General features: G+C 49.0%; 1 protein-coding gene across 2 annotated transcripts; it reads left to right on the top strand.

Annotated features, from left to right (window-relative positions):
• The first annotated feature begins 579 nt into the window (after positions 1 to 579).
• On the top strand, positions 580 to 18,298 carry CD83 (CD83 molecule). Of its 2 annotated transcripts, none has more exons than XM_079148603.1 (5): positions 580 to 968; positions 1,050 to 1,165; positions 12,789 to 13,005; positions 14,670 to 14,776; positions 16,759 to 18,298. In XM_079148603.1, exons 1-5 carry the CDS (start codon positions 932 to 934, stop codon positions 16,882 to 16,884), a joined length of 603 nt encoding a protein of 200 aa, XP_079004729.1. In that variant the 5' UTR covers positions 580 to 931; the 3' UTR covers positions 16,885 to 18,298. The 2 variants fall into 2 exon arrangements, with proteins under 2 accessions (XP_079004729.1, XP_079004728.1); XM_079148602.1 differs by having other exon boundaries at positions 604 to 968; positions 16,756 to 18,298.
• Positions 18,299 to 18,587: the final 289 nt, after the last annotated feature.

Genomic DNA, 18,587 nt, shown 5'->3' on the forward strand with positions numbered 1-18,587 from the left:
ATAATAATAGCAGCTTTGTTTGCAATATTAGTGATTTAAAAAGAACCTAAATATCTCACACTAATTGTTTCTAACTGGTACTACAACTGCACATGGAATATTAGCTAGCCACCAATTAGATGCTGCTGAAATTTTAAAAATGTGGAACTGCTTGCAAAACCTGAGCTAAAATAAAGTAGGGTATCAAACAGTTTGAAGAGTAAATCAATAAAAATGCCTATCTATGCATGGAAGCCAATGTAGCAAAATGCTAATGGAAGTTACTTCGGGTTGGATTGTCTTTTCCGAAAATGTTGGATATGTGCTTGTGTGTAGAATTATATTTTTTAGTAGAAGAGGTTGGTTGTCCTTTGCTGAAATAACGTAAGCCATTTGGTAAATTTCTAGGGTCGGTAGGGAGACAAGTACTGCAGAATTATATCTTTCCTATGAAGTTTAACCAGCCTGATCATCACAGCATCTGGCCAAGAGGGAGCACTGGGCGTCGTGGTGACGTCATCACGGACAGGCTGGGCTGTGCGGGCAGCTGCCCACCCTCTCTGAATCTGGTTTCGCCTCCGTGAAATGGGCATAACCAGCTCCATGGCGCGAAACCCGGCTTCGTTTTGAGGGTCAACGCGTGTCACGCGTGGAGCGCGGTTTGCCCAGCCGCAAGCGCAGGGAGGGGGGCGTTCCGCGGGGATTGTTGTCGCCGCAGCCCAGCTGCAGCGGCGACGCTGGCTCCGGGCGCCGGGGGCGGGGACAGGGACGGGGACGGGGGCGCCCCGGCCGCCGCGGGCCTGGGAGGGTGCGCCGCCCGCTTCCGTCGCCCGCCGGGGATTCCCCGGGGCCGGCGCGCAGGGAAGTCCCCGGGCGCGCGGGGTACAAGAGGCGGCGCGGCGCCAGCGCGCCACTGGCCGGCACCTCGAGGCGGCGGCGCAGCGCTCCAGCCATGTCGCGCGGCCTCCAGCTCCTGCTCCTGAGCTGCGGTAGGGCCCGAGCGCCCGTCGCCCCTGCTCCCGGCGACCCCGCTCTCGTCGCCGGCTCACGGTTCTCTCTCTCTCTTGCAGCCTGCAGCCTGGTGCCCGCCACGCGGGAGGTAAAGGTGGCCTGTTCCGAGACGGTGGACCTGCCCTGCGCCGTCCGCTGGGACCCGCAGGTCTCCTACGCGGTCTCCTGGGCCAAGGTAAGCGCCCCGTGCCGCAGCCCGCAGCCCCGGGTAGCAGCTTCCCAGGGCCGGCGCCCCACTGCGGCTGCACCTGAGTACCCAGCCTCTGACACGCCCTCCGGTCCTTGCTCCAGTCCCAGCCGCATCCAGCGCCTAGCAGACTTAGGGTTTGTTCCCCAAAGACCTCACCGCTCTGCCAGTCCCTAAAGGTGACCCGGGCTGAAGAATCCCAGAAGGATATTTTGGGAGGGCAGAGAACCTCTTATTTGGCCTCCATCCTGGAGGCCACCTGTGGTTGTGGCCAGTAGGCCACCAAGAAAGCAACAGGGCCTGGATTTGGGCATTGGACAGGAGGAATGTCCCCAGAGTCTTGATTTCTTGTGTCTTGTGATCGTGATACCCACAGACACGGGAGGAGGAAGGGCAGTTTGAGAGGAAGGACTCAGAGGATCAGAAGTGATTTAGCTGTTTCATGGGGTGTAGTATCCGTGGCCATCGCCTTTCTGGGATATCCTCGGCCCCCTTCCCCAGGCTTCCTCTGCAGCTGGGAGACGTTCAAGCCGGGAGGGCACTGGTCAGGGCACCGGAGCCAGTGCCCTCGTGCTGAGAACTGCGGCCTCCCCTACTGTGAGACATTCGAGTTGTGTGAGGCTTTAAAAGGTTTCCTTTCACCTAGAATGTTCTCAGATTCTAAGATTGCAACGCCTGTGGCTTTTGAAAGTTCTGCAGCCTCCCTTTCATCATGTGGTCCTTTACTCCCTTCCTTAAGTGTGGTATCTGCCACCACCGTGCCTCCATTTTAAGCCAGATGAATGTGATATCCCAGCAAGCTCTCTGGCTCCCTCTGATTTGCTGTCTTACCTTGGGAGGAACTCTCTGTGCTGTTTGTTGCTCTCCACAAAATGCAGGGTCTTCTTCCGCCCCCAAAAGGTACTATGAGAACCTGCACATGTGACTGGCTATTTAATGATGAAAGGCAGCATAGGAGGGGTGTGTGTGTTCTCCTCTCTAGATTGTTGGTGACCCAGGGACAATGACTACACCAAAGCTTTTGTGCATTCTGTGTGGCACCCAGCTTTTGCCCTGTTAAGTGCAAAGGTGCTCAGTGAATTCGGGGGCTGTTGTGCACTGTGAGATCAGAGAACACAATTCCAAAATTGTTCGCACGGTCAAAGCAATAGCATTTTAAAAAATAGTGTAGAAACTATTATTTGAGTGCTAGTCATTTGCCAGGCTCCAGTGTAGTTACATATTATCCATTTCCATCCTTCCAATGTGGACTTAAGAGATCAGTACTATTACTGCTCCTACAGGTGAGCAGTACAGGTGAGGAAACTGAGCCCAGGGGAGGGAAATGACTTATTCACTATCACACCATCACACCGCTGGCTGAGTGGTGGAGGTGACTTGAACGAAGCATTCTGAATCCAGTTCCTGAGCTGTCAGAAGTCTGCCCTGATATCTCTGTCTGCTACCTTAATTACTCAGGGTAAAGAAAATAAAAATGTCCCTGGGCTAACTAGGCATGGACTTAGTCATCTCAAAGAAGGAGGAAAACATGAAGCCACTATCCCTTCCAGAGAGTAATTAAAAAAAGAAAACATTATTAATATCCCCAGGGGAGTAATTAAAAAGTACTCGTGAGCCGAGTAGATGAAATTTCAGACTGGAGTTCAAACAGTTGTCAAGTTAAATCTTCTTGCTCAGGGTCGTTTGGAATGGTTCAGTAAACCATAGCAATTAACCTTTGACTTCTTGGGTGTCAGCTGATGATGTAACTCTGTAATGTATTGGACACAGTTCTTGCGAGATTTAGCCTGAAGGTCTCTCAAAACTCTGTCCAAATTAAAAAAAAAAAAAAAAAAAGAAGGCAGCGTCTCTAGGCATTTTCCCTGTTGGCCCTTGGAATAGGTTCATTGGAGAAAGCACACCAGGGTTATTTTTGAGCCCTAGCCTGTGACTGAGATGGGTGACCGTGTTGTGCCAATAAACTGATCGGGAGTCTTGAACATGATGTGTTATTCCTCAGGTGTTTGTTTTTCACAGGCCTGAGCATATTGTGTGGCTATTTGTTATTTTTTGACCCTTTTGCATTGATCGTACTCATACCACAGACAGACATGGATAGAGTATTCTGGAAACCAGGCCGATGGTGAAATACTGAAATACTTCATTTCACAGAAGATTAAGCATCTTGTTGTTCTACAGCTTTCTTGTAAAATGTTTCGGTGAAGAGGAGGGGCAGCTGTAGAGTGGGGAGCTCAGCCCTGGAGGCGGGGCCAGCCAAGCTCCTGTGACTTCCCTCCACCCCGCTGACCTGGCTTCCTACCTGGGAGCGGGCTGTGGGCCGGGCGGGTGCAGCAGGGTCCCTCCCACCTCCTCTGCAGATCACAGTGATGGTCCTAATGACTCGCAATTTAAAATTCCATTCGCTCCTTGCTCCTGCAGCATCCTGACACTGTCCAATTGGTACCCATGACTTGAGATTAACAAAGGACCCGTGTAAACCATCTGTTTTTTTTTTTTTTTTTTTTTTATCATTCGCCTTTTACCAAAAACTCCAAGCAGACGGTGTCCAATTAGTGTTTGTGACATTAGGATGAGTTGGGAAAGAAGAGTGCCTGTTTTATTAGTTGATTCTCTGTTTAAAGATGCAGCAAGAGAGGTCAGAGGGGCGCAGTACAGACATACAGAGGATGTCACAGGCGAAGCCCCCAGCCCTGCTCCTGTTAGCTCGGCTTTCCTTCCTGTGGGCCACAGTCCTCCTAGCTGGGATCCCCAAAGGGTCTTCTGCTCATCCCTTCCTCTCATGTATCTTGTAAAGCAGCATGGGTGATTGAGAAGAATTAGAAAATTAATAAATTATATCCATGGGGATCGTAGTTCAATTTAGCCTTTAAAGTTATACTAGATTATGGTTCTTCGGGGAGGTATTTTGAGAACATATGCAAATAGACTTTGATCCATCACTCTTTGTTTGAATCCTGGAACGAGAGGGCACAGCACAGCACTGCCTGCGGGAGTAAGAACTTGCAGGAGAGGGCTGGGTCTGTGCTCCATGCTGTGTGGCTCGGTGCCCGCGCTCCCTCTAATGAAGCTGTACTCGGCTTGGAGAGAGGATGATGCTGGACAGAGGCTCCGGGCACGGTCGAAGTCCTCCGCTAATAATAATGAGCATGCATTTATTGGGAGGTTCAGTGCCACCTCGGATCCTACTAAGGAGCCCTAAGAACCTGGAATGATACAAAGCGAAAGAAGATATCCAGTGTCACTGCTGAGTGATGCTGCGGGGGCGAGGACAGCCAAGCGTCACAAGACAAGTGCCTTATTTAGATGATTTCCAAAGGAAGGGGAAATGGGGAAGTCAGACAGTGATTTCAGAGAATAGATTAGGCTTGAACTTCAAAATATCTGGTAGAGCCCCGCTGTGGAAGATCCCTACCATGGAGTATTCTATTTCTGACATTCGTGCTAAGGGAACTGTTGGGGAGCAGGTTAATGACTTGTGTGAAGCTACTTCAAGGACAGTCACCATGCAGATCTCTCTTGTCCTTGACTCATTATGGAGCTATCTTCCCTGTATATTGATGAACTCCTATAGAGTGGACTCAGATTTTCTGCCTCAACCATCTTGTGATAATGATCTATAAGGCGCGATTGCTGTCGGAGGGGCCGGGGTTGAGGAAAGGTCAGGGTCGAGTCATCTGTACGGCCACTAACCCCGATAGACCCCTAGAGGAGCCAGCATGTGCCACTTTCTGCACGTCCTTGGTTGTTGAAACTGGACTTGAGACTATGTTTCTAGGAGAAAAAGGAAACGTTTCCTCATTTAATATAGAAAGACTGGAAAACTGAAATGTGAAAACCATGTATGCGCTAGAATCCAGGAAAAATCAGACCCTCTCCATCAGTGCCTGCCCACCTCGGCCTGGTGGAATCACGCGTGAGTTCTGGCTCAGATCAGACTAGGAAAGATTTTGGTTTTCAGAGGTCCCTCATATTTACACTTTCACGTAAAGCTTCTAGCAAGTCTTTGTAAGTCCTAAGTGTGTGCCAAGTCCTGGGCCTGGCATTGGTCACCCTACGACTGGGAGAATTTTGCCAGACGACCATCTTGAACAAAGGCATGGATGTGGGAACACATGTAGGCTTTTTGGGGACCAGTGGGGTCACTGATGATCTAGAAGGAGAATGATATAGCAGATGACTCAGAGATCTGGTTAGAAAGTAGGATGGGGACAGATGGCGAGTGACCCTGAATGTCCAACTGTAGTGCCTTGAACTTTATCCACAGGGCAGTAAGAAACTATTGAAGGAGTTTAAGTGAAGAGAATGATACCATGCAAAAAGTGTTTAAGGAAAAGCGTATTTCTCATGGCAGCAGACAGAATATGATTCACCCAAGAGGAGCCGTAGGGGACGCTTCTTTGGTAGTGTGAAGTTCCCATCAGGTTAATTCACACTCAGGCTGGGATGCGACCCTGGAATCCCCCTCGTCTTGGATCCTGTCTGGGTGGTTCTACAGAGGCTGCCTCAGATCTGGTGGAGGGAGTCTAAAACGTGAGAGTGGTGGATCACTGAGGCTTTTGGATCATGGCAGATCCGAGTCAAATAACTAAAATCTTTCAGCTTGAAAGTGGGTAGGAAAGAAACCAGGAAGCCGAGAGTTAAATAGAAAAACAAAACCCCCATTAGTTTTCCATGACTTAAGGGGGAACCTAAATCACACGAGGACTGGATTGTCCCGGGTATGTTCTTGGTTCTGCTGCCACACAAGAAAGAGGAAGTTTGCAAGAAGCGACAGTGACGTGGGGGAAGGTTTTATGTAGGACAGGACTAAAAACAGATCCATTACCTAAAGGATAGATTCCTCCCTCTGAAACTGTTCCATGGTCCCCTCCTGGCCACTTCCTCAATAACCCTGTGTTTTCTACCAACAGTCCTGAGCTCAGCCCAGAGCTAGATCAAGACACTTCCCTGCATTTCCTTGACACTGCTGGGTTTGTCCCTGGGTGAAGTTCCCATGTGTGCCATGTGGAACCAGCACACGCTTGGGACCCCAAGGCTTGTGACTGTCGCTTGGCCTTGGAGAACCAACTTGTCTACTGTCCCAGTTCTCCCAAGAGCAGCTCATTTTAAGAGTTGGTGGCTGTCTAGGACAGTGGGTCCCCCTGGGAGAAACCTTCGGTGGGAAGAAGGATGTTAGCTGGCACAGACAGTTCATAGTTACCCAAGGCCAGGCTTTCTGGGCCAGCTCTGCAGAACAAAGGTTCTGTCCAACCAGGGCCTGAGGTCTTATTCCCTGGCACTTAAGCCCAAGGGACAAAGCAGGATGGACTTTGCAAACTTCTCTGCAGCCTGGAGCCACAAGGAGACAGTTTCCACCTGTGTGTCACACTCACATGGTGACTCAGGGTGCCCCCATCAGTGGGAACCCTTTCAGTTGCCAGGGATTGTAAATCCAGTCAGAACTATAAGAACGCAAAGGAACTCTGTTGGCTACTGTATCACTGCAATGGAAGAAATGGAAAAAACAACATACAGTTCACATTGCAGTGACAGATGGTGTTAGGGACTGTATTGTGCTTTCCCAAAGGATAACGCTGGGGTCCTAACCCCAGGTGCCTGTAATTGTGACTTCATTTGGAAATAAATTTGACACCTTTAATTTGGACGTCTACACTCCTGATCTGTGAGAAAAGAACTTTCTGTTGTTTTAAGTCACCTGGTTTTGCACTGCTTTGTTACAGCAGCCCAAACAAATCAATCTCCCCAGAGCTTGGTGGCTTTCCATCTCTCAGCTCTTCCTCTCTTTGGGTTGGTTTCATTGCCAGCTTCCACGTGGCCTTGCGTAGTAGCTGGTAACTGCAGACTTGGGTGTCTTTCCAAAGACCAGCGCAAAGGCAAGGACTGTGCCTCTCCTCTGCCATGTCAGCAGATGTCTGATTATTCTTCAGGGGCTTCGATGGGGGTGTGTGCCCACTGGAACCAGTCTCTGTGATTGGGGGATGTCGGACTCGAGTTAAGTGTGTCTCTCCTAGAACCAGGTGCGGAGCTCAGTATGGGACACGGACTGGGAGCTGCTCTTGATGCCCCCCCTAACCCACAGGGTGCTGAGAGAAGGAGGGTGAGTGGCGTGAGCAATGGATGGTGGCCTTCAAGTCCCACTCCAAAGGCTTTTGCTGCTGTTTTAGGATAGCACATTAGAAAATTTAGAGTGTTGAGTATTTTGGAGAGACATGGTGAGTGGACAGAAAATTTCCCCCTAAAGCAAATATTGGGACTTCTGGGACAACCAAGAGGAAAGAGGGGTAAAGAATGACAGGCTGGGTGGCGTGGAGAACTAACTCAGTGAGGACAGGCACCAGCGCTACCAGCTCTACACGGCGCTTTTACGTGTTTTCTGCTTTGATTCTCATAATGACGCCCTTCCAGATGAGGACATGAAACCCAGGGGTGAAGGGATATACGGAAGACAACCCCGCTAACCAGTGGAGCCCCTGGGACTTGACTTTGGGCCTTAGAATTCCAAAGCCAGCACTCCTGTAATTCGTGATTTCTGAAATTCACTCATTTGTTCAGAAACTGCGTTGTGAATGCTTCCTGTGTGCAAGGGCCTCTTTAGCATGCTGAACGACACCTTGGCTGTGGCAGCAGTCACATTTTTAGTTTGGCCGTGCAATTGGTACTATTCTTAAGGTCTGCACACAACATCATAAATGTGTTCTGCCCAGCCGTGAGCTCCAGTCTCCCCAGGTGCCAGCGGAGCAAACCAGCCTGGGAGTTGTGTGGTCTCTTGGCCCAGGAGCTGTGGCAGGCCTGGGGTTTGCTTCCAGTTCTGTCCCAGCTCCAAAGACGGTGCTTTTAATTATGCCGCCTCTGCCGCCCTCGTAACTCCTGGTAAGAGCCGTAAATCCAGCTCTGTCAGTTAGACCCAGTAAATTTCAAAGTGGAAAATCATTTTTCTAATAAAACTACACTTAGAAAAAAACGATGTTAATGCTCGTACATTCTCCCCTCATTATGACATCAACCTCGGAGCCAAACTCTCTCGCACGTTCTAAAGAGCTGTTTCTGTGATGAATGGGGATTATATTGGCACTTTAATTGAGTCAGAAACCAAGGTACATGAATGTTAGTGAACAAGAAAAGCAATTAAAAAAAAAGCTCCAACGTGGTTGGAATACAGCAGATTAATTTAATGTCACCCTTAAATACTGAAAGTCTCTACCTTTAAATACATTTTATCAAACTGACGAAATATTTATTTGTATGTGTATGTATGGACATACATTCCCCCCTCCCTCAGAAGAAATCTCTTCCTTTTCTCTTAGGCTTCTATCCCATTTTTAACAGAGCCGATGAATGTGATAAAGTTAGATTTCAGTTCAGGATCAGACCCTTTCGTTGCTCTTGGAATGGAACTGTTACCCTCTGGTCCATGTAAATATGGGAAGCTCTAGGAGGTTAGCATCTATTTGGACAGAAGTATGTGAACATTTTTAAAAAAGCATTTGTCACAATAAGTTTTTGACTGAAATGTTGGTTCAATCCAGCCATATGTGTGTTTTATTTTTTGTTCTAATTCAAATTTGTCCATCACTAAAAAAAGCCTACTTAATTCACATGCCCTTAAAATCAGTACGTGTATTTGCTTGATGTAGTATTCAGCAAAGTAAAGTTTATTTTAATTTAGGCCTTGTGGTTTCCTTAAATTCAAATCTCTAGTTCATAAAAAGAATATGGTATTTAGGTTATTTAGTCAAATTGGGGACCTTGAGACAAATCAGAGTTCTGAGACTTTCTATAAATGAGATATCCCATGTTTTCCTCTTATCTAATTCAGTCAAAAAAGGTTGTCAGCCTAACAGTTAATGCACAGAGAGCGGATTTCTTAAAACATCGTTGGAATGAATGTTTTGAGGAATTAATTTGCCCAAATTGTGTTGTGCTTGAGCGTGCTTACTGCAATATTAGCATTGTGAAATGTGCATTAAATAGTTGCCGTCAATTACACTTGGCTGTGAATGAATCTGAGGGTTCCTTTTGTTATAAATTACTATTTCCTAAATGCTTTTGCAGAGAAGCAATTTGAGATTTGGAATGTTTAAACAGCGCTTCTTGCCAGTGGTTGCTTTTGAGCCAGCTCCAATGTTTATAAGAACTCATAAAACAAAGCAGAGTTGAGGATCCACTTGCCCGTTCCTCCCTTCTCTTCCTGCTAGAATTTCTCCTGCACCAAGGAGTGCTGCTTCTGCCCGGCTAACTCATCTGCCAAGGAAGAGCCATGTGTGCTTGGCCACATGGCTGTAGAAAGTCATTTCAACTTTTGTGTAAGAACCTCGATGATAACCCTGGTGACGTCTGTGCGGTGAGAGCCACTTCTTCCGCAGCTCTGGACAAGTCCCAGATTCCTCAGGTGGAGTCACACGAGAGGCAACATCTTAAAATGGTCAAAGGAAGGGGAAATATATATAGTATATTTCTAGGTGTGTATATATATATATATATATATATATATATATATATATATGGTGCATTTTATGACTTTGCAGAAGGTCTTAGTTACTCTACATAAGCACCCTGTATGCACGATATCACTTTCTTCCATTTCAGTTTCCCCTTGTTGATTGTGGTCCAAAAATATTAAATCAAACATTCAAGAAATAAACAATTCATAGATTTTAATTTGCTCACTGCACTAACTGTGTGACAAGATCCCACACTTTCGTATTTTGTCCCATCCAGGACGTGAATCATCCCTTTGTTCAGCGTATCCATACTGTATACACTACCTGCCTTCTAGTTACTTAGTAGCCATCTCAGTTATCAGACCAACTTTCATCCTCTTCTGGTGCTTGTGTTCAGGTAACCCTTATTTTAATTATGGCCCCAAAGTGCAAGAGGAGTAATGCTGGGTGTGGAAATGCCATGGAGAATCCATGAAGTGCTTCCCTCAAGTGAAAAGGTGAAAGCTCTTGAATTAATAAAAAAAAAAAGTCTTATGCTGCAATTGCTAAAATCTAGTGTAAGAGCGAATCTTTTATCCCTGAAATCTTGAAGAAGGAAAAAGCAATCTATGCTAGTGTGGAGGTCATACCTCAAACTGCAAAAGTTATGGTCATCACTGTCTAGGTAACATGGAGAAGGCATTGGATTTGAAAATGTGTGCCTGACTTTGTCACAGGAAAGCATGTGTAGGGAAAAAGAAATATAATAGGGTTTGCATCCACTGGGGGTTTTGGAATGTTCCCCCTCAGATAAGAACATACACCACTATGGTATAGGGCGAGGAGTGCTGTTCGTTATTTTGGGGAGAGTTCTCAGGTTATGCCACTAGCTCTGTCATTCAGGAGAGGGTTCTCTGGAAGATGACCCTGTGAGAGCTGAGATATTTTGCCCTGATCCCAAGGATGGCGGTGACTGTTCAGCAAATCTGAATTCTGCTGGCGTGTGCTGTGGCCCTCTTTGGTTCTTAGGTTTGCATTCGCCTTGATTCTTCTTCTTGTCCTGGTGGCCTCACCCTGCCTTTGTGTCACCATTTGAAAATAACTCTAAGCTGGAGGCTTGGCCAGAGGCCCCTGAAAATCTTCCTATCAAATAGGCAAGTTTTTTTTTGTTGTTACTGCTGCTGCTGATGATTGGTGGAATGAATTCTCCTCTGTAAGTAGGTAGGAGGCTACTGCCAGGGTTCCCAGGGGCCGGCTCAGTGCCAGGGCCTCTTTATGTAAATAGGGGCCATCTTCATACTCCACCAGCCACTGGGGGCTTTGTGGGCTTTGATCTTGACTTTCCTGGGGGCCTTTCTGAGTTGAGGGAGGGGCCTCTGGATTGGAGAGGAGGTCCCTAGAAGACGACCCGAGGTAGATCATTTCAAAGTCATTGTGGCCACATTTGGATTTGGAGGTTAATTCAGAAAAGAGAAGCAAGATGCAGGGTCCCGTGGGGGTGCAGTCTGGGGTGTTAATGAGTTCAAACTGGCCCTGGGGGGCAGCCTGGCACAGAGGGCTGCATGACCAACCTGGTAGGAGGAAGCTCCTCTGCTGGGCAGCAGAGGAGAGAAGGGGTGTTGACCAGCCAGGCACCTGACTTTGTGGTTCAGTTGGACTTGGAAACCTTGGGCTCATTCTAGCATGTTCTAGAATCGGCTGGATGCTCTTCATTCCCTCTAAGCTTCCTCAGTCGCCTTTTGTTTTACTGCCTCATTTTTGAACACCCTAAGGCTGCAGTCTTTTTCTTGATTATTTGGGAAGGAGACTTTAAGCACAAGAAAGACCACCAAGAAATGGATTTATGTCCCAGACTCACCCTGGGAAGAACCATTTGTCTCAGCCTGGTGCTTGGAGTGAGTGACAGATCTGCCACCAGATGTCTCTGTAGTCCACTCTACCCGAACAGCAGCAAGCACCAAAGCTGGAACCTGAGCTGTGGGTGACCAGCCCTGCAGTCCCCGATTAATGAGTCAAGCGCAAAGAGTGTGCGTGTGCACGTGTGCACAGACAGGCATGTGTAGAGAGTCTCCTTCACAGGCTGCTCCCCTCGTACCTGGGTTGTCTGATGCCCTGCCCCGAGTCCCTCCAGGGAGCACTGCTAGTGCTCCCCAGACGAGGCTGACCACCAGCAGGGGCCGGCGAGGACAGTGGCAGTGAGGTCTGCCAATCTGTCTCTTTTCCTAGCGTGGCTCCTGGTTGCTGTGAGGGATGCCATTCCATCCGGGGCCCCCACTGGTCCCCAGCCAGGCAGCACAGGGCAGCGTGGGTGCTGCCCAGGGATGCTGACACTGAAGCACTGTCCCTGAGACTGAAAAGAGCGATCGGCTTTACTGCTGGTGTACATCCACCCTAGAAGTGTTACAATGTCAGTGGAGTTGCAACTGGCAGGAAGGATGGCGGGTGTGCTGTCACGTCTTTGACGTAGGACATGCTGGAAATGCTCCACCAGTTGAATCACAAAGATAACTTAGGAAGACAAAAAATAGCCAGATTCCTTTTTCGGTCTGTCGTGCGCACGGGGCTGTGGACTGTGCCGGCCCTTCCCCGTGCGGCCTCCTGTGGCCACAGGATGAACTGACCACAGCCATCCCTGTCTGTGGAGCCCCCTTCACAGTGTGGGCAGGGCCCCGTGGGGGCTGATTATGGGAGGCGTTGTTCATCTGCCTCCCCGTTTCAGTTTGTCTGGCGATGCTCCTGAGAGGTTTAGGAACTTTTCCAAAGGAAAGGCTGGGATCCAAAATCCAGAACCCATCAGTGGGTGAGCTGGTATCTGCAGAAAACAAGAGAACATTTAATGCAGAACCAACAGCAACAAAACCGAGTCCAGAGTGATTCATATTCGACGTGTTACCACCACCACCACCAGCGACACTCTCCCTTCCCTAGGGTGGCAGTCGGGACGCCGGTGCTGGATTCAAAAAGTGCAGACCCGATCTTCTTCCAAAGAAAATATGGGCTTCGTGGGTTTTTATAGGTTCTCTCCTCCTCCCCCAGAACTCACACGTACAAAAAAAGCCCCGTAGCTTTCTTGCTTTAGAAACATGAGTTTTGGATGAGTTTTATGAAAACAGGATGTAAAACCTCGCCGTGAGCCCCAGAGCACCCAGGTCCCGCCCGAGAGCAAGGCGCCCATCATGGTTTCTCCACAGCTCCCCGAGGGCAGCGAGGAGATGCTGGACACACTCCAGGAGGACCTGCACCACGGTCAGAGGGGACAGAATGGCTCTTCCGAGGCTCCCGTGGACAGCCCCTATTCCCTGAAGATCGAGAACACTGCCACCTGCAACTCTGGGACATACAGGTGCACGCTGCAGGAGCCGGGAGGGCGGAGGAACATCAGTGCCACTGTGATCTTGAAAGTGACAGGTGAGGTGACCCGCGGTGCTTGTTTTCTTCTTGCAAAATGCACGGGTGCACTTTCTGTAGGTCGGGAAATCCAGCCTCTCTTTCCAAGTCTGACTCTGCGGCTCCCATCCCGTCTGGGGCTGGGGCTGAATTCCCCGGCAGGAATGTGCCTTCAACTACGCGTCGACGTGCGTCCAGCCCTTGCTAGGGGTTAAGGCCGGAAATGATAACCGCGTCCTAGAGTCCCTGATTTTGTACATTAGCTTATGTCCGGTATCTGCAAGCAACCAGAGTCCGGACGGCACGCTGTGCTCACAAGAACAGTGTTGTCTGAAGGGCAGTGCTTGGGCTTTGTCGAGTGGCGCCTGTGTGCCTCACCCCCGCCCCACACCTCTCACACCCTCCTGCGTCTCCAGCCTTTACTCTGGGTGGTTTATCTCCAGGGCCCTTCTTACACCCGCCAAGCTGTGTGTGGTTTGGTTTACTGCCTCTCTCCCCCAAGAGAGATCTCTTTGGCCCAGCACGCAGTAGGACCTCAATTAACATTATCTGCAGGACAGCAGTCTTGCAGGGGAGAGCTGAGAGGGGTAGAGGGTCCTGCGGGAGTGGAGGGGCAGAGCAGAGCACAGCACATTTCCCCTCCGCTCCTTCCCCTGGGAGTGAAGGGGTCAGACTGGAATCCTTTGGGTCTGGTTCAGTGTTAACTCTGCAGCTCTTTAGCATGTGGCCCTGGGCACGCCACTGACCCACACCAAGCCTTAGTTCTCGCATCTCTAAAATGGGTTCGATTACATGCAGGACAGGTTTGCCACTAAGGTTTTAAAATGCTTACTGCACAGCCTGGGGTAGACTTGGTCGGTGTTGGGGACCATGAGGACAGTGGCTCTCAACCTCAGATTCTGTGAGAGGTCATCCCTAGACGATTGCATGCAGTTTGAACCCAGTTTCAAATCGGTCGGCCTCCCTGGATGACCCCAGCGCCTGCTCCTGCTTGGGTTCTAGCGGATTCCCTCAGCAGCCACGCCACAGCCCAGGCCAGGGGTGCTTTCCTACTTGGCCCCTTGGGTGTTGCTCCTGGGTGAGCGGTGCCCGCCCCTTGTGGCTGCTCTGGGGCAGGGCCTCGGTCCTCCAGCCTCCTCACAGCCGCAGCCATGGCCTTGCCGTCCTGAGGGAGCCCTTCTGGCCACCTCTCTGCCCAGCTTGGTGGAAGGACTTTGGTTCTCCAAAACGTGTTTCCCTGGGCAATAGCAGGGCAGCTCCCCTCCTCATGCCAGAGTCCCGAGTGCCCCTGTGGTGGGGGCACCTGGCACCCCAGGGATCCAGAAGCGGTGGTTCATCTGATGTGAAGACAAAAGCCAGGCAAAGCCCCCTCCGAGGTGCACGCAGGATAAATCCCGGGCGGGTTTGCCTCTGTCCTGAGCCGCTGCTGCTTCATCTGCAGCACTGGAGTACTCAAGTCTGCCCGGGAGACCCGGGGACCCCGACTGCACAGACTGTCACCCACAGCCAGCTCAGGGCGGTGGAGCACTGCATGGCCATAACCATTACTGACATCCCAGAGCAAGGGTGGGAATGGGGGAGGCAGGACCCGAGGGAGTCAGCAGGAAGCACCCCAGCTTTTATCATGGTAGGAGAGTCCTGCTAAGATGGCTTCACATGTGCCTTTTTACATACTTATGTTTAAGGATGCCCCAAGGAGCCTAAAGAAGCAAGTTTTCAGAAATACAGAGCCGAGATCGTGCTGCTCTTCTCTCTGGTCGTTTTCTACTTAACACTCATCATTTTCACTTGCGTGAGTATCTGTTTAAACCTCTTTTGCTGTGGCAGCATCACCGGGGCCACCAACCCCAGTGTGTTTCATAGATAGTGACAGGGAGCCGATCCTTCCCTGAACCCCCCGACTTCCAGCTTGTTTGGTCTCGTGGACACACCTAGGGAACTCTGGAGAGCAAGCAGAGGGAGGTTGAGAAACACCAGCAGAACCTGGTGGTCCCCAGGTCCCGGGTGCCTCGCATCAGGGTGGTGAAGTTGTCTTGCCAGTGCTGTGCTGGGCAGAGGCCAGCTCTTCCTGCGAGGAGGGAGCTAGCCCGGCACCCTGGGTGGACCGTGCCCTTGCCTGCCTCTGTCTGTTTTCTCTTGGAGTCTCTTCCTTCATATCGTTGGTATTTTTACCCCCTCCTTAAGAATTAACCCGAGGAAGACCCCGGCGCAGCCAAACCCATGTCCTCAGGTTAATTCTTAAGGAGGGGGTGAAAATAACACAGATACAGAGGGAGAGGGGAGTGAAGGGAGGGGAAGCAGTATGGGGGTAGGAAGGACAGAGTGGAACAGACATGATGACCTCATGTGCATGTATGACTGCATGACCCATGTGATCCCGCAACATGTGCAATCAGAAAAATGAGAGATTACCCTCCATTTATGTATGATCTATCAAAATGTGTAAATGCATTCTACTGTCATGGACAACTAATTAGAACAAACAAAATAATTTTTTTCTAAAAAAGAATTAACCTGACAAGCTAGAGCACTGGAGTACATAGGACGTCCCCTGGGGTGGCAGTGCTTGGGCATCCTGGATGTGCCCTTGAGCTGCCCTTGAGCTGCTAGTCACTGGCTCCGGCTTGCCCCAGCCTCTTCCTGACCTGGGCTGACCATGGTTGTTGGGGAGCAGGGTCAGCTGTGGCCCTGACCCATTGGAAAGTGATCTTTCCTATAGTCTCAGGACCACCAGGAAGAGCTGGTTACCTAGTGGCATGACAGACAGACCCAGGAGCTGCCCCAGAGCTGGTCCTTGTCCCCCGCTGCACCCTCTCTGTACTCACCTGCCTCTCTGGCTCTGCATTCATCTCTGATTTCTGTTTTCAGATATCAATCAACAGACCCCACATTGTACCTCACAGATCGGTACAATTGTTTTATGAGAATCAAAAATGTAAAAAAAAAAAATAGCAACAAAAAAAATCTCAGAACAAGATGAAATACTAGTCTTTCATAATCACACCAAAAAATAAGGAACTATAATTTCGTAATATCCATGCTTTGGTACCAAGTCATTACATCATGAACTAGGATTTTTCTGGATGCATCAGTTTCTCAGTGATTTCTATTGCTGATTATAAAAAAGATTCTTAAAGTGAAAAGGGTTTTTGTTTTGTTTTGTTTGCATTACAGTGCCAGGAATCAAACCCAGGGCCTTCTGCACGCTAGGCAAGCACTCTACTGCTGAGGACACCCTTAGCTCCCAATGATTTTTAAATAGGAAGCATACGTTTGCAAAAAAAAAAAAAAAAAAAAAGCCAAAAGACCCTCATGAGCACCTACTGTATACAAGGTTCTATGGCAGAAACTCTATGGGGTTTAAAAAGGTGTTAAACATTGTTCCTGTCCCCAAAGAGCTTATAGTTTGGTTGTTAGGATTATTTGCACATAAAATGATGATTAGAATTACCAGTTGGTCCGTTTGTAAAATGAGTGACTTCCATTTCTTGTTGGCCCCTTCCCTCCACACTAACTTTCCATACAGATCTCTGACATTAAAGACTTGAAAGGGCTGTGGTCTGGAGTCAGCAGCTCTCTGGCTGGTGTTTGGAGGTAGCAGTGAAATTGCCCACGTGCCTCGTACGGAGAGTGACGTGACCAGCATTCAGAGTGCTTCCTGCCGGGCTCTCCAGCAGGTGTGAGGGAGTGGCCTGTAAACAGAGCTGACAACCGCAGCCTCTCCCCAGTTATTCATCTCTTGACTCGTCTCTTTTGTTTCACTTTTTTCAGAAGTTTGCACGACTACAGAGTATTTTTCCAGATTTTTCTAAACCTGGCATGGAACGAGCTTTTCTTCCCGTCACCTCCCCAGATAAGCATTTGGGACCAGTGATTCTTCACAAGACTGAAGTGGTATGAGCAGGACTTCTGCTGTTGTCTTAAGTTGAGGACTTAAGTGGCATGCCTAAATGCCACACTGGACCAGAGCAGAAGGAGCCCCACGCTGAAGATGGCATTCTTGCTGTGAAGTCCTTCACCTGCCTGAAGACATCTGAGAGTGGATCCCATCCCACTTTCCGCTGGCAAAGTTTTGAAAACCATTACATGATCACATAGCATGGGGCCATTGCTACTTTTCCATGGCTACCATCTTAGTGTTTTATGCAGCTATCTGGTCAACCTCTTGGACACTTTTTCAGTCATATAAAAGCTATGGTGAGATGCATTTGGGAAAGGGTCTTAGGAAAATTGAGTGCCCAGAGCTGGCCCTGTGACAGACTGCTGAGGACAGCTGCCCTCTTCCACATCTGGGAAACATCTCTTTGGATTTGCTGTGTCCTGTTACACCAGCCCACATGTCTTACATCTGGGAAAAATTGACAGGCTGAGCCATGAAGCAGTGAGAAATATTTAGCAAATAATTTCCCAGTGTGAGGGCTCTGCTATTACTAAGGAGGATTATGTGTACGTAGAAATAAAAGGTGGATGAATTGTTTCATCTTGGAAAGACATCCATAAAGAAGCAATAAAGAGTGCCGCATTTATTTTTATATCTATATATTCTTGTGAAAGAGGAATTTGTGTTTTTCTTCTTCTGAAATCCCGATCTAGTTAACATCATTGCTAACTGACCAGCAACCTGAATATGGAGGGAGAGGAGTCAGAGCGAGTGACCACAAGATGGATGTTTGGTGACCTTCTGGAGATGCTGGACCAACCTGCCATCTGCATTCCAGCCGGGGTTAGGCCAGGACCCAGCTGCGTGATCCTGAGCAAGTTCTCGACGGTTTCTTCTTCTTCACTTGGAAACTAGAAGGCTGCTGCATGGACTGATTACAATAATGTGTGCAAAAATGTTCCAGAAAAGTCTGAAACTCTGCACAGATTCCAGCCTCCACTGGGCCATTGTCCTTGCTGTCCCTGGGGGGTTCTGGGCACGAGAGGAAGCCTCTCAGTTTTCCCGTTTTCCATCATTCCAAACAGAGAAGGCTACAAAGAGGACATTCCCATATCCTCCTGTATGGATTCCTCTTGGGGAAGTAAGGAGACCAGTTCAGTGTCCTGTTCATGACGTACCAGCCAAAAGCCCGAGGCGTGGACGTTGGGAGCAGCCAGCCCTGGCAGAACGAAGTTCATAGAATGTCCCACTGGTGTTTGGGCAATTGTTGGGTTTCTCTTCACAAACTTGGCCCCTTCCCTGCTTGCTTTCCAAAGACACATTGTCCCCTTAGTAGTATGTGTGTCATTCACACTAATATAGGAAGTGCCAAGGTGATTTAGTGTTTGAACCTCCTTGTTGTCTCTTTCATGTTATTAAAGGTCTGCATGTGAAGAGGGAGTAGTGCTTTTCTTTTTTTAAATTTAAAACTACTCAGAAGACTAGGATTGGGTGCTAGAATGTCCATCAACTAGTTGGAAAACCAGAATCCAAGATGAAATTATGGAGGTAGAGATCGGCAAGCCCATTCTTACCCTGGGAGCGAGGGTCTAACTGGCAGGTGGCCAGACAGCAGTGCCCCTTCCCAGAGAGTCTCCAGATCCATCCTGAGCTGCATGGCCACCAGTTAGGACGGGGTCCCTTACCCACATGTACGACCACGGCAGCGGGGATGAAAAGGAAG

This window comes from Sciurus vulgaris (genome assembly GCF_902686455.1).
Source record: "Sciurus vulgaris genome assembly, chromosome: 7".
Lineage (NCBI taxonomy): Eukaryota > Metazoa > Chordata > Mammalia > Rodentia > Sciuridae > Sciurus > Sciurus vulgaris.

Excerpts from the sequence above, each read along its gene's own strand:
- CD83 (XM_079148602.1), top strand. The coding sequence starts at position 932 with ATGTCGCGCGGCCTCCAGCTCCTGCTCCTGAGCTGCG. Across the intron at positions 13,006-14,669 it reads TGTGATCTTGAAAGTGACAG|GATGCCCCAAGGAGCCTAAA; the intron begins GTGAGGTGACCC and ends CTTATGTTTAAG. Across the intron at positions 14,777-16,755 it reads CACTCATCATTTTCACTTGC|AAGTTTGCACGACTACAGAG; the intron begins GTGAGTATCTGT and ends CACTTTTTTCAG.